General features: G+C 40.6%; 1 protein-coding gene across 9 annotated transcripts in view; it reads right to left on the bottom strand.

The window, feature by feature from the left end:
• Positions 1 to 16,047, bottom strand: part of Dock4 (dedicator of cytokinesis 4) — a 400,918-nt gene that overhangs the window by 199,374 nt on the left and 185,497 nt on the right. For all 9 annotated transcript variants that reach the window (XM_006515085.3, XM_006515089.3, XM_006515090.3 and 6 more), the window contains exons 5-7: positions 15,883 to 15,979; positions 11,270 to 11,418; positions 7,056 to 7,140 (exon numbers count right to left, since the gene is read on the bottom strand). In XM_006515085.3, the coding sequence (XP_006515148.1) occupies positions 7,056 to 7,140; positions 11,270 to 11,418; positions 15,883 to 15,979 (331 nt within the window). The remainder of the gene's footprint in view (positions 1 to 7,055; positions 7,141 to 11,269; positions 11,419 to 15,882; positions 15,980 to 16,047) is intronic.

Below are 16,047 nucleotides of genomic sequence, written 5' to 3'. Positions count from 1 at the left end.
GAGTGATGAAAGGGGAAAAATCTAAATTGCAAAAAGAGCCCAAAAGGGTGTGTTGATTTGAGCCTGGGGAGCCAGAATACATGGAAAACTGCCCCTGTAGTAAAGTACTATAGAAGGAGCAAGAATTGTGGCCTCTTTAGGACAGAGCTTCCCGATCTGATTGTAGTGAGGATGCAGGTTGTTTTCCCTTCTTATCCTTTGGAGGTTGGTAAGAAAATACTTTCAGAAAAGCAAAAAGGTAGAGAGACTACTATGGCAATGTAAAACTGTATGGAGGCTTCTACATCTCTATTTGGCATGCGCATATTGGCCCAGCTGCCAGCTGCTGCCAGTCTACTCAGCTATTGGACCTCTCACTGATGAAGACTAATGGGGCAGGGAAAGGACCTGGAAAGCCTGGGCATTATCAGAAGGAGAGACAATAAAGTAAGGGAGGGCATGGTCACTTTCCTATCAGAGACTGCCTATTGTCACCCTGTATGAGCCTCCTGACTAATAAAGGGATACTTTTAGCATCAGGGATTTGAATTCTAGGGTTCCATCTATGGCTATGAATGGTTGTCGGGGGTGAAGGCACATAACCATATCTCTATATTAGCCACCTCTTAAGGCTTGTAAATAGAATTCAGTAATTGCCAAATGATTAGCCAACTTTCAGAGCAGATGAGATTTTTACAATTTACATGCAATTACATGACATCATCAGAAAGTTTATATGCATCCCTTTTATTCTGAACTATGTAAAGTGAAAAGATCACAAACCCACTAAATGAACGTTTAGTTGGCCCCTACTTACATGGGACACATCTGTGAAAGTGAATATATACATCATATACACACATATACATACATATACACACATACATATACATATACACACATACATATACACACATACATATACACACATACATATACATATACACACATATACATATACTTTTTTTTTTTAAAAAGGAAAAGCTTCTGTGAGCCTTGCTCTATTTTGTGCTTTCAAAATCTTTCATATGCTCATAAAACTAGTCTCTTTAATCCAAAAGTAAGAATTCCCCCCTTAGAATTGCTAACTTACTTGCTGAGTTACTTAAAAGCCTCTCTACAAAGGCATAGTCAAAGGTGTAGCACAGCACAAGCTACTCCAAAGAAATGATGGGTACCAAAGGCCAGAGCAGGGGCCACAGACTCAAAGGCCTCCTGTAAAGAACTGACCTCAAGGCGGTGTCTGCTCTTGGCCTTGCAGAGTACGAAGTCTCCAGCACCAATCGTGGCAGGCAATAGGAACTGACGGGGGGAAAAATCAGCTCCCTGACTCATGCAAATAATGTAATATATCTAGAGCAGTGGTTCTCAACCTTGACTGCACTTTAGAGTCGCCAAGAGAGCTTTTAAAAAATACTTACACCAGGTCCCGTCCCAGAACAATTAAATGGGAATTTCTAGGGGGCTAGGAAGGGGGTCTCATGAGCTGTAGTTTTAAAGGCTCCCCAGGTGGCTCTAATGGGCAATGAGGGCTGATAGCCATTGATGGAGATCATATGCAGAGAGATACAAATCACAGCAGACTGAAAAAAAATGTATTGTTGCCTCTGACAAGTCATTAATTGTGTCCTGGAATCTACCTTGCGTGCTAGGAAGGAGACTGCCTGGTTCTGGGCTATGTGCCTATGATACAGGCCCTTCTGTGTAGCACTCTTTAGTGATTAAGTTTCCCACCCACCCACTATTCTTCCAGATCTGGGATAGATTTCGATTTAAATAGGTTATGAATACTTGCTTATGTCTTGATAGTTCAATACTTTTGAGGACTGCTAAAAATATCCTTATGAAAAGAACATCTCAGCAATATCAGGCTAATACTTTAAGAGCTATAACTTATAGTCACAACACAGACAACAATCCTTCTTGACTTAATGTATAGCTACAGATGATCCTGACAGCTGTGCTCCATGTACTTACAGCTTATATTTTAACTATACCATTATTAGGAGAAAAAAATAGATTCACTTCAAAGATTTCTTCAACTCAAACTGTTTTCCTCATGTGCTACGTTAACTACTAGATGACTGGATTACACCCAGGCTTCTCAATCTTGGTGAAGAGAGCTGGGGGCAGGGGCTTTCAGGGTGTATAGCACTCCCTAAGTGAACTTTCTCTACTGCCACCCCTTGTTGTGGCAACCACATTCTGTCCTCAGCCAATGCCAAATATACCGTGGGGTGGAGGTTCTATAAGAACCACTGTTTTCTCATGACTGTCCAGCAATGACCATGAGAATGAATGGAAATCTGCAATTGATGGGGAGGAGGCATCTCCAGGAAGAGGCAGAGACTTTGGATAGGGAGGTGCCCAAGAATCAATAGGGGTGTCCTTAGCTTTGACTCACAGCAATGGGGATATGGAACCTGGAGAGGCTGCCTTCTATGGCCAGACAGGAATCCCAGGGGAGTGATAGTGACACTTACCTACCCACAAAAATTTTGATCCAAAACTTATCGTGCCTACAAGAAATACAGGCACAGGGCATGGAGCAAAGACTGAGGGAATGGCCAACCAATAACCAGCCCAACTTGAGACCCAGCCTATGGACAACCGCCAATCCCTGACACTATTAATGATATTCTGTTATGTTTGCAGAAAGTAGTCTAGCACAGTTGTCCTCTGAGAGGCTCCACTCACCAGCTTACTGAGACAAATGCAGACACCCACAGCCAAACAGTGGATGTAGCTTGGGGACTATAATGGAAGAATGGAAGGAAGGATTGCAGCCCCTAAGGGGACAGGAATGCCACAGGAAGACAAACATGCATCAACTAACCTGGACCCTTGGGGCTCTCAGAGACTGAACCACCAACCAAAGAACACACACAGGCTGGACCTGGGCCTCCCCACACCTATGTGGCAGGTATGCTGCTTGGTCTTTACGTGGGTCCCAAACAACTGGAGCAGAGGCTATCCCAAAAGCTGTTGCCTGTCCATGGGATATGTTCTTCTAGCTGGGCTGCCTTATTTGGCCTCAGTGGGAGAGGAAGCACCTAGCGTTTCAGAGACTTAAAGTGCCAGGATAGGGAGATACCCATGGGAGCCCCAATCTCTTCAGAGGAGAAGGGGAGGAGAGGATGGAGGAAGGATTTTGGGAGGGGGTGAGCGGGAGGGTCAGTGAGCAAAGTGAATAAGTAAAAAGAAGAAGAAGGGAAAAGAGGAAGAGGAGGAGGAGAATGCGGAAGAGGAGGAGGAAGAGGAGGAAGAAGTAAGAACCACCACAGTTTTCTATTTGGCAACCACTGCTATAGACCACTAAGAACTGCAAACAAGAAAATAGGATCCCACACACATAAGATGTCCCTAAAAAGATACTCTGCCAGCAGAGATCCTGGCCCATTAGCTTTTCTTTATAGCAGAACTAAGATTGCCTTTGGCAATCCAGTCTTTTAGGTAAGCATGAGTTAGCAAGGTAAGGTTTAGCATGGTCTAGCTTAGGTGGGCAAAACCGAGTGAAAATGGCCCGTGAAAAGAGTTGGCCAAAACACAAAACCAGGATTTTCTCCCTTAGGGTACAACATCAATTTGGGAACTTCTGAAGAGATAAATCATTCTTCCTGGGAATATTTATCTTGACCCCACAGTTCCTGATCTAAAACGATAATATGCTGTCAACCTCCATGGTCCTTGATCTAAAATGATAATACACTGCCAAAGAAAGGCATGGAAATGGTGATGGAGCCTCCCAACTTCTCTCCCTGGTGAAATCAAGGCAGGCAGATGCTGACAGGCTGCATAGAGGGAAATGAGCAGAGTGGCATGTTGCCTGATGAAGACAGGATACAATAAGGGATGTAAGAGGAGAAATAGCTGCCTTCAAAAAAAAAGTGTCATTCTGATATTCATAAACACTGCTTCTTTTTCTTGAGCTACTGTCTTTGCTTAAAAACAGACACATGAAATTGTTATTGAGGAGGTATTACATTTTTGTAGACAAAATTACAACGTTTTATGTTCCTCATCCATAAAAAGATGGCTTTGGACCAGAATCTGAACTGTAAGATGCCAAGTCACACTTTTATTGTCTTTCACAGAAATGGCAGACATTGACAGTCAATCTGAGCCTATGTGAGATGCCAGCCTCTCAAAACCATTGAGTTCAGGCTACCACCATCATTAAAGTGTAAAGGTAAGAGAGGTTAAATTAATTTGACACCCTATATACAATGTTAAAGACAGAAGCAGAGTTATATAAAGAAAACCAAACTAGGGAAAAGAAATTGTATTGATGAAGGACATTATTAGTTGGTTATCAAATATTTCACATCTTTAGCTACTCCTGCAGGTGCATCTACTCTGCCAAAAGACAAATTAAGGCAAGGGATGTGTGGAACTTCCAAGGAGGCTTGTTAAAGTAGCTCAGTCAGATACAATGAACCTTTGTCCTTGCAACTCCATAGAGGTCAGACATCAAGGCTACAACTTCTACAGCTAGATTGTACTTTTGAGGTGTCCTTGCTGTTTAAGTCAAGTACTACGTAGCAAAAATTCAAGGGTCTATGTCTTGTGCACATAATTAAGTCACAAACCAATTTAGAACTTCCTGCTCCTAGGTCATCAGAAAATAAAGTTTTTATCGTGTCTAGGATTCTATTATTCATTTCACTAAAAGCACCTAAACCTAATGTCCAGATTTAGCACATATGATATCAATTATTTTTGCCCTGTTGGCTCACTAATGAAGATGAACTAAAGATGAAAAGGAGTGCAACTCGACTGCATGCTTAGGTGTTTTTCAGATATCTTTCATGGAAAGGCAATCACCATCAACATGATAAGAAGTGCTTCGCCACTTAGTAGAAGAAGAAACCGGATCTCAAGGAGATTAAATACTAAGCCCCCAAGTCCTGAGTTGATAGAGGCTGAACATGCAGTTGTTTGGACCTACAATCCAGGGTATATTCATAATATAAAATGACCTCAAAAATCACTGACTTGGTGATTTTGGAAAGTGTTGCACTAGGTCATGCTGAGCATAACAGAGGAAAGAGAAGGCAGTGTGCAATGTGAAGTGGTAACACTTGTAACACAAGTTGTGACTCCTTAAAAGAGAAAATACAGACATCAATCAGTACAGTTATCAGTAAAGATGCGGAATTAGAGGATGTGACTGATTCAAAGGTAAGAAGACATGACTCACAAATAAAGAGCGTAGAGTGTACTTTTTTAAGGCTAGGATTATGGAGTTTTGCACCACCATACTTGATTTATACAGTGCAGGGTTTTTGTGCACGTTAGGCAATGCTCTATCCACTGAGTTATACCCCTCCAACTATTTATAATGGCTTCCTTAAGTCACACCAGATATTCAGTTTAAATGCAGATGCAAGAAAGGCCCATAGCATGAAATAGTGAATGCCAGAAAGTTCGGAGTACAGTAAAGGAACCCTCTAAAAAAACAGAAAGCACCTCAATCAATAGCACAAAATACCGACATCTTGAATACATGGATGATCAAGGAAGAAAGTAAAGGTACTATAACTAAGACTGACTTCTCATGATCACATATGATGCATCTCACATATCCTGACCAAGGCTAACTGATGGTTTTTCAGATGTGCATGCATAAACATCAGTTAAGAATACCTTATTATTCTCATAAAAGTACCACAACAGAAAAGCACCAAGACCTTCCCGTTTCGGAAGGGCCTTCATTTGAGGAACATTATAGCATGATATAGTCATCACTGGGATCACACTAAAGTTAAGCAGAAGGCAACAGCCTTTCAATGCCCTTTCTAACCTAGGCATTCTCCTCTAATTTGTTGTTGAAGAAGGCTTACTTGCTGTGTTGGTTTGAATTAAAAATGGTTCTGATAGGCTCATAGAGAGTGGTACTACGAGGAGATGTGGCCTTATTGGAGTAGGTGCGGCCTTACTGCAGAAAGTATGTTAACTGGGAAGGGCTTTAAGGTTTCAGGAGCACAAGTCAAGCCTAGTAGTTCACTGTCTCTTTCTGCTGCCTTTGGATCCAGATGTAGAACTCCCAGCTACCTCTCCAGCATCTGGTCTACCTATGTGCCACCATGTATCCCATCATGAAGGTAATAGACTAAACCTCTGAACTGTAAGCCAGCCCCAATTAGATGTTTTCCTTTATAAGAGTTGTCATGGGAATAGTGTCTCTTCACAGCAAAAACAAAAACAAAAAACAAACAAACAAACAAAAACCAAAAAACAAAACAAAACACCTCTAAGACACTTACTATTAAGAAATTCCATATAGGCATTTAGAAGCACAGGCTATATTCAAAGGCAGACTGGACTATGTTGAAGGAACTAAGCCAAAAGGTAGAATACCAGGCAACTGGGAAAAAAAAATGGTGTGATGGGTGTTCTTGTGATAGGCAATGTGCTCAAATCTTTTATGGTTATTGGTTATCTCCAACACTTAGAAATGGGGTAAGGGAGATAGATGTAAGGCATAAAACCAGCAGTTGAAGGCTACTTTTAGAGATACTTTTTGAAGTTCATATACATGATGATAACATAGGGGGAGGGGGAAGGATAGCACTTGGGGGAACGCTTTTTCTTTTTTCTTTCTTTCTTTTTTTTGTTTAATTTTTGATACAGGGTTTCTCCATGTAATAGTCCTGACTGTCCTGGACTTGCTTTGTAGAGCAATCTGGCCTCAAACGCAAACAGATCCACCTCCCTCTGCCTCCTGAGTACTGGGATCAAAGATTTGCACCACCCTGTCCGGCAGCTAACATTTTACTATGCAGAAACACAGAGGTGAGGAAGGGCAACTTGCAAACCTTTCACCAGACAAAGCCAAAAGAATAAGGGTTTGGGAAAGTCTGATCGGACTTCCTAGAGCCTGTTAAGCTGAGGACTGGGTGGAAATCTACAATGTTCTGAGACAGAAAAAGAACTTTTGGGGCATGGTCACCTCAACTTGCAAGTCTCTACTCTCTTCAAATTAGACCAGGAACATCCAGTTCTTAAGACACTTAGTATGCAGAATGCCATGGAAACCACAAAATTAGCAGTGAGCAAATGCTCTATGTACCTACCAGTCGGTACAGCTCAGTGATGCTGATGTCCTCTGGGTCTACCATTGCGTACTCCTTCCTAGGCACCAGGTCTAGTCCCAGTTGTCTAGAAAACAAATTTCAGACATTTCAGAGAAAAGTCACATTAACGGACAGTACTACACATGTCTTCACTAGTGTCTGAAACTGTGATAAAATCTTTTCCCCCATTTGTGTCTATCACAACTTGTTTCTGGAGTTGGAGAAGACATAGAACGAGGTTGGGCAAAACTGGGAAACAGAAGATGACAGAGTAAAATCATGTTAGGGTGTTTTGCTATCAATGTAATGAACCTGCCATTTGTTACTACACAGAGGAGAGTCTTCAACAACCGACCAACTGGCAGAGAATCACTTCTAAATGGGAGTGCTCCAAAAACTGTCATCACCTGGTTCTAGGAAAAGGAAGGGACAAGAGTGAAGTCTGGTTTTAGGGTTTGATCTAGGCTAACCTTAGCTAAAATGTCTCGTGTAAAGCCCTGAGAATTAATGTATTTTCTTGTTCATGGCAGTGTCTGGGGTAAGACATTAGAAAGAGCAAATACCGAGTTTAGGCAGCACAACTTAGGCCTTTCCATAGTGGTAAAATGGTTTTGTGTCAAATGCTGCTGTGGCCAATATGTGATTTTACTGTGCTGAGGTTGACATTCTATCAACTGCATGGGTTATTGGTATGGTGCTCAATTTAGTATGTCTTACCATGGACAGCAGAATGTGAGTGTAATCCCTTTACCCCCCCAGTTTCCCTCCCCCCAGTAATATTGATAGCATACTCCTCTCTGGGTCAACCACTGTGCAACACTGATACCAATGTCACAGGAGTCCCTTTACCTTCTTTAAGCATTGGTGGTCACCTCAAAAGGGTCCCCACTGCCTTTGTATGTTCCCTGTTACTATACTTACTACTTCCTTTTTTACACCTCTGTTCTCATGCTTAGCTCACTGAGGACAGGTTACTCTAAGACCCTCCTGTAGCATCACTATCTTTATAGAAATCACCTTCTCGGAAGCCTTCCAGCAGTGCACTTCCAATGACAGAACCACAGGCTTCTTAGCTTTTGCATTTGCAATAATAGAGAATCCTGAAATTCTATGCTTGCCTCAAAATCTCATTAAGGCCTCATCAAAATTGCTAATTCAGCACCTACTTCAAGCCAAACACTATCCAGTCACCCCTGAAAAATACTAGCTCTTAAATAACGGAAGGCTGTCACTAGACACCAAATTCTTTCCTTACTTTCTTAAACAATGTTCAGCTATCCAAAGAAATTTGAACATCTACTTTTTCAATTGAATATTCAGATAATAAGTACATCTGCTTATGATAAAAACTCTAGGGTCTATTCCTAGTCTCCATTCCCTCTCTGCAGATATTGAATTAGGAAGTGATATATCACTTGACATCAGGTTTACCTTGCTGATGAAATATCTAGCACAGAATATGGAACATACAATCACATAAGAATCTTAGCATCCACCCTGCCAAAGTTTCTTCTAAAAGAAGGTGCTCAAGCCTCATTCTCTCCTGGGAGAGGTTAGGGGTAGAGGGTATTCATGTGACCATCTTCTCTTGATGTTGGATGTCTGGCTAGGTCTCATGTGGGCACCTGACATCTGTGGAAGCAATCCCCAGCTGGCCAGCAGTCTGAAAAGGCTAATAGAAAATGTTCAACTCAAACAGGACTTACCTACTGGCTGTCATTGATATTCCTTCTTTGTGATGCTGAAACTGAGAATTTAGATTCCCCTCTAATAACATTAGAAAGAAAAGATCTGTGAAGGGCCAAGCACCTCTAGCACTACAAAAGTAAGTCAAGATGAACTCCAGCAGTGAGCCTCAGGCCATTCCTGAGCTTTTATGGAAAGAAATAGTATTCAAAGCTTCTGTTCTCTGAATGGCCTGAGTCACCAGTTGCTGCTAGCTTCTCATAAATGTGGAAAAAGCATCTTACCTGTTGCTACTTATTGCTGTCGGTTAATAGGTACAGTCTAATAGTGAATAAGCCACTGTTTGACTAGAATCAGAATAGTGCTTTAATAAGAATATGAAAAAAAGTAGGCAAGGCTTAGAGAAAACAGATGGAGCAAGAATACATGGGAAGCCAGGAGCCAGGCAAAAAGGGACAAATTTTATATTAGCCTTGCCACTAAAATACTCTGTGACACCAGAAAAAAAGGATGAAGCTCTTAGCCCTTCCATGTACTCTCAACAGGAATTCAGAGGCCATCATGGACTCAATGGGTGACAGAACTCTGTATCATCACTTTAATTCTTCCTGGGATTTCAGAAGAGAAATCATTTTCTACTGATTCTGTTAGAGAACAAGATGGCTCCCTTCCTACTTCATGTAAGCTCCCCAAACCCAAAGAACGCCCTTCCACTGCGCTTCAGTAGTCTGATATGCAATCTGACACTGAACACATTCTCAATTTATGTTTCCTATATCGATAAGAGATTTATGAGGTGACAGATCATTTCCCAGGACAACATGACCGAGTTTAATAGGCAAAGGAGTTAACTTAATTTGCCTTCCACTTAGCAATCTTTAATGAGGGGATGGATTTATCCTAAAAGGAATATGGCAAATCTATAATTTCTATGCTGTAAATTGTTCTTAAGTAAATTGCCAATAAAATTTAAAGAAACTGAAGTAAGAGCTTGGGAAAATTCATGAGCTCAAGGATGGTTTAAATTGTGCTGTTCATTTTCATATATCATTTTTTTTTTTTTTTTTTACCAACTTACCTTAACTTAGCCATAGAACTGCATGGAGCATAAGCTAGAATTTGTGTAAGTCAAAAATAGCCTCAGCACAGCCCTGACTCACAGTTTTCTTCCACTTCCCCTTTCTTCTGTTTTCCTTCTTCCAACTGAAAAGGGTTGTTTGTTGTTGTCTGTTCCTTTGTTTTTCAGTTTATTCCATGTTTCCTTGTGACTTTTGATAATCTAATTTGATCCAACATCCCGATTAACAAACCAATCCTCATTTAAACGAGGACTGGAATAGTAACCAACTGTAACTAGGTAAAAAGTCAAAGGCTTTTAAAAATAAGAATAAAGAGCAACTGATCTGGGCATGGTCTCACACACCTCCAATCCCAGCATTTGGGAGGCAGAGGCAAGAAGATCTCTGAGTTTGAGGCCAGCCTAGTCTACAGAGTGTGTCCAGGACAAACCAGGCTACATAGAGAAACTTTCTCAAGGGAGAAAAATAAAAACAAAACAAACAAACAAACAAATAAATACATAAATTAACCAACCACACAAAATAATAAGGGGCACATGCAGTCAGATTCTGATCACCTTGAAAGCTGTGTCTCTCAGGACTACTGCACGCACAAAGAAGAAACCCAACCAAATGCTGCAAATCCAACCCACCAGTATGCCCAATGTGTTCTCCAGATCCAGAAAGAGGTAAGTTATTCATGGTTTCCTTGCTGGTGTGTTCTCCTTTTATGTCCCACATTCCTTCTCATTTTCCTCAAAATCCTGTACTGAGATCCACTAAAGGTCAACTAGCAAATGGGAGCTTGATACAATCAAAGGGAAGGCTGAGGGGAGCAGGGCCAAAGCTGGTTTATTCTAGTTAGCCACTCATATATCAATATTCATACTTTGTAGAGTATTAGCCTTGCTTGGAGTTTCCAGTAACTAGACTTCCTACTTAAGTGCTTGGCTGATATTTTTAAATAAGTCCTCCACATTTTTATTTAAGAGTAGATCTCAGTTACTGGCAGCCTTTACATGAGCCCTCCTTAACAGCTCTTTGAAGAGTGGCCATTATGCCTCCCAGAATGTCTCACAGCTGCGCACTTGTCCTAAGACATTTAGCAGTCACTGGTAAGATGAATGTTTCCCTCTGGATTACACTATGATATAGAGGAGTTATACGATAAAATCAAATACATGTCTCAAAACTAATGACTACAGAAGAAGAAAAAACATTTTAGTCAGAAAACATATCTAATCAATAATCTCTATGATTATTATATTTATTGTAACAACCTGTATACTGTTATACTACAGGGTATTAGAAAGAAAAAAAAAAAAAAGATGGCAGTGCTCACACCAGAGCCATGGATGTGGCTTTTTGGCTCCATCCTTGATGGAGTTCTCCCAATGGACTCAGCACATCCTAGCTTAACTGGTGTCACATCTAGGCTCCTTCTAGCATCCTGTCATTGTCAGTACTCACTCATTTCCCCAATCCAGTCGGGCAGTAATGTGGCGCTTCACATCCTTCATCCTGTCATGGGTGAGATGGCCAACTAGCACCTGCCGTCGCAGATCGAGGATTTCATTCATGATGTGCCACAGGCGATGGAAGAGATCCCCTTCATTTCTCTAAGGCATATGGAAGCACAGAGATTTGGCAGTCAGTCCTCTTGCTTGACCAAGAGGGGGACCAAGTGCTTGCCACAGAGTAGAGGGCTTCTCCACCAATAAAGCTTTCCCATTTCCTTGTCCATTTGCAGTTCTACGTTTTTCACTCAAGTCCCACAATACCGCTCTCCTGTCCAAACCAACATGATGTCTCAACTGCCAACATGGACAGATGCAATGGTCCTTACTCTCACTGTGCTACACCTAGGCTTGGCTAGTCTCTGCTTTAGTACACAGTGAGGCTTTCCTCTCCCAGATCTTCTTCTTCAGCTTTCTTATACGTTAAGGTGTGGCCTGACTTCTACTTGTCAAGTGGTTCTCCCTGACTACTCGTGCTCATGGTTTTTGTCTGAGCCATGGCAGCATGCAAGTAAAATAAGTGTCATGGAGACATCGGCACCCACTTATGTCTCGAATGTTGGTCCTAATTCTTCACCAAGCTGAATTTGAACACAAGGGGAGCTTCCAGACTCAAACATTGATCACTGTTTACTGCAATTATCTGATTAGTATTCAGACTCATTAAAAAACAGGTGTTTTAAATTTAATCAAAGAGATCATATAGCTTCAATATATCTTTGTCAAAGCTATCAATCAATCCCCACGGTTTCAGAAAGGGAAGGTGTGTAAAACCCTGAGTTCAAATCTACATCTTGCTTCTGAAGGTGAGTTTAGTCATCAGTGAAATTGGGCAGTACTGTTTTTCTGCAAAGATATCTTATGGGTTTGTGACTACAGGTGGAACAACAGCACAGATGATTGTCACCTGACTTTCACTCATGTCATTTCTAGTGCAAAATACTCTAGCAATTCATTGATTGCTCTGTGTTTCCTTATCTGTAAAGAGCCTACCACAGAGAGTAACTGTGAAGACACAGGAATTAGTATGCAGACAGTGAAGAAAAATGGTCATGTAACTAGTATTGTTATGATAAGCTCTGAAAACATTTTTTGGTTTTTTGTTTTTTTTTAACCAACACTGAAAAATATACATCTTCCCGCAGAGATACTGGGTAATTATCTATCCCAAATCTTTCCTAGCCACAAAATATACGTCTACTTTTTACAGAAGTTATTAATAGTCTATATCAGTGGTTCTCAAACTTCCAAATGCTGTGGCCATTTAATATATATTCCTTATATTGTGGTGACCATACCCCCAAATATAAAATTATTTTGTTGCTATTTCATAACAGCTAGTGTCATGAATCATAATGTAAATAATTGATATCCAGTATATCAGATGTGTGGCCCCCAAGGGATTGAGACCCACAGGTTGTGAACCAGTGGTCTATATAAAGAGTGATGTCAACTTACAGACATTATCCACCAGAAGTTCTCTAGAGATAAATGATAGAAAAAGTTATCAAGGTCTATGTGCTCGGTAAATATATATACAATTGGAAAGGTAGTGATTTTTGATACTAGATGTTTTAAGGGACCTCTGGGTACTACTCGGGTCTAATAAATACGGTAGACGCTTAGGAAGATTTCTCCATGAAGCCACTTCTGGATCCTCTGAGGCATAAATAATCTCCTTCTACTCTCAAGTCCTTATCCACTCAATTGCGCCTGCTTTCTATTACTGTCTCCTACTGCTGCCTGCTCTTTTCTCGTGTTATGCACTGTCCTACAAGCCATTACAAGGGCTCTGCAACACAATATTCTTGTAATTAACTGCTCAGTGTCTGTTCCCATCCACAGCAGCTGTGCCTGAGCTCCCAGAGGTGGGAAAGAATGAACACATCGGTTTAGAGCTGTTATTCCTTGCACACTTCCAGAAGTGCGTTCTGTTTAGGCCATACAAATGAATATGCAGAAGACCAAGAAACATTTGAGGACGTCTGTGGTAGGAAGGGAAATTTCACGTAGTTAAACTAAATTCTATAAGAGAGTTATAAGAAGTCAGATTTTGTGCAGAAAAGGAGAGAGATAGAGCCCTCACGATCATGGGGTTGAAGGCATGTGCCTGCTCAGGTTGTTTAGTAGGGTGAACTTGATTTTATACATCATCTCTACCTACAAAGGCATGGTGACATGAGAAGGAAGCAAAATCCTTTATAAAAATGAAAACTACCTAGTTAGTCCCTCCTCAAGGAAGAAACTAGAAGTGGAAGGGATATTCCAGCACACAATGGGCCCAATGTGTTCTTCTGCTCTAAGAAAAGGAGCTGGGCATTGTAGCTCTTGATTTTATTAAGAGCCTCTGGGGAGCGAAACAGGAGGAGCGCCATGAGGCCAGGCCAGCCTGCACTTCACAGTGAACACTTACCAAACACACAGGGAAGCAAACAAAGCAAAAACAATGAAAAACACAAATAGATCATCAGGTCATATCAGCATCTTCTGTAAAAAAATGAATTTGAAAAAAAAATGGATAGCTATGAAGCAGACTAAAAATATTTAAAAACTCTATTCAGTTTAGCATTAAATGAGACAATACTAAACAACTGGATTAAAACACTACCTAGAAAGTCCCCCAATACATTGTACATGCAGCCAAAAGTGAATATGGCAGAGGTTTGATTTGGTTTAAAATGAAAACAGAACAAACAGGTTTTGGTGGAGGCGGGTCTAGATTTGGAGTCTGGCTTTACTACATCATGTGGGATGTGGGATAAATCATCTTTGGTAAGATTCAAGAATAAAAGTACCTGGGAGAGGCCCAGGCTAAAAGAGATGTAGATCACAGCTCACAGTCGACATCAAGACTCTTGTATGTCTCCACAGCTTTTTTCCTGCTTACACTGTGGAACTTATTAAGGGGTATTTTATAGGTTGATATTTAACCCCTCATCAACACTATTTAAGAGAGCAGACTAGTATTTCTCAAGCAGTCACAGTCCGTTTATATACATATATTACCTCATGTACTGTTTGCAATCTACAGGATTAACTGTTCTCATCAAACACCTTTCACTGAAAAGGTTGGTGCTCTGCTTTAAAACTCGTGTCTGGATACACAAACACAGACACACAAATGTATGATGAAGCAAAGCAGTTTGTAACCAGGAAAAGAGAAACCAGAAAGCCCAACACGATCATATCACCCTTGTGCCAAAAGTCAGTCTACCTCTGGCCTAAATATCGTATTTGCTCCTCTAATAACTGACTATTATTCCAGTACCAGAGACAATGTTAGCTAATCAATCCCTTTCCCATTCCTCAGGACAGCAGTGAAAGATATTTGTAGATTTCGCTCTGTACAGATCTTAAACCAACCAAGGATGTTGCCAGAGTATATACTCATAACCCCAATAGCAAGTAAAAATAACTAAACAAGACAAAATCAACTTTGGTGTATGTTAGCAGTCCTATCAAAGAAAAAAATGTGGTTATACTTGCTCAGCTACAATAGGACATGGATGTGTGCACATGTACACACACACATACAGACACACAGTGAGAGAGAGGAAGAACTATAATAATACTATCATGCTGAGTATTTTAAAGGTGCACTAATACGAATACTTTACAACATTACATTTAATGCAATAAAATTTGGATTGTATGATCTTTCTAATTAAAACAACAAGACAAACACAAACACACACTTGTGCACTCACACAAACCTAACAGCTACATCTGCATTTCCATGTCTCTGTCTTTGCACAGACCTCTGGAGGTGCTCTATCTGTTTACCAAGACCACACCTCAGCCACACAGCTCAGATCTAAAAGTATCCTGTGGGTTTTCGCAGCAAGCTCGAGAGCAGTCAGCTCCAACAGGATAGGGCCAGACAACTCCAGAACTAACAATGTAATTAGTTATAATAAGTAAATTAATACGCACATATCTCTAACCCATTATTTTTTTTTCACAAAATTGCCTTTCTTTCCTTAGTATATTTAGAATATGTTCTCTGACACTAGCTATCAATTTACTTATAGAACTAAGATGGGCTGAAATACAACACTACTAGAACCATATGAGAATGATATTTTTGTTTTGGGTTGGTTTTTGGTTTTTCAAGACAGGTTTTCTTTGTGTTGCCCTGGCTGTCCTGGAACTAGCTCTATAGACCACACTGGCCTCAAACTCACAGAGATCCACCTGCCTCTGCCTCGGAGTGATGGAATTAAAGGTGTGCATCATAACCACCCAGTGGCTTCTTATTTGAAATTAAAAATATTCAGGAAATATAGAACGAGCCCCCCTCCCCGCCACATTTTTGTTATATATCAGAAGACTTATCTGTTATAGGCTTGTGGTATTGAGATGCAATGCATAAAACCCATGCTCTATGGGAACACAGAGACTATAATATAAAACAGTCATGACTACATAAGATCTACATACATGACTTTCCAAGGAGGCCCAGTGAATTATAGCAAGCTCTCATACATTAGTTGATGGTTACTAATGGTCCTGTATTTCTTAAGATAATTATCTAAGTAAAAACCATGCTCTTTAAACATTACTTACGACATAGAGCTGTTTCCACATGGTTCCCCAGTCCCTTAAAGTTGATGTCATCTCGGTGATAACAGAATCTTCAGTGGGAATAACCATTTCAAATTGTCTGTGACATTCAAGAAGACAAAAACATATATGTAAATATCAGAGACAACACTTCCTTTTACATACTCA

This window comes from Mus musculus, chromosome 12 (assembly GCF_000001635.26).
Source record: "Mus musculus strain C57BL/6J chromosome 12, GRCm38.p6 C57BL/6J".
NCBI classification, from domain to species: domain Eukaryota; kingdom Metazoa; phylum Chordata; class Mammalia; order Rodentia; family Muridae; genus Mus; species Mus musculus.
The sequence above is the reverse complement of the archived record's forward strand: the minus strand, read 5'-3'. Positions and strand labels throughout refer to the sequence as shown.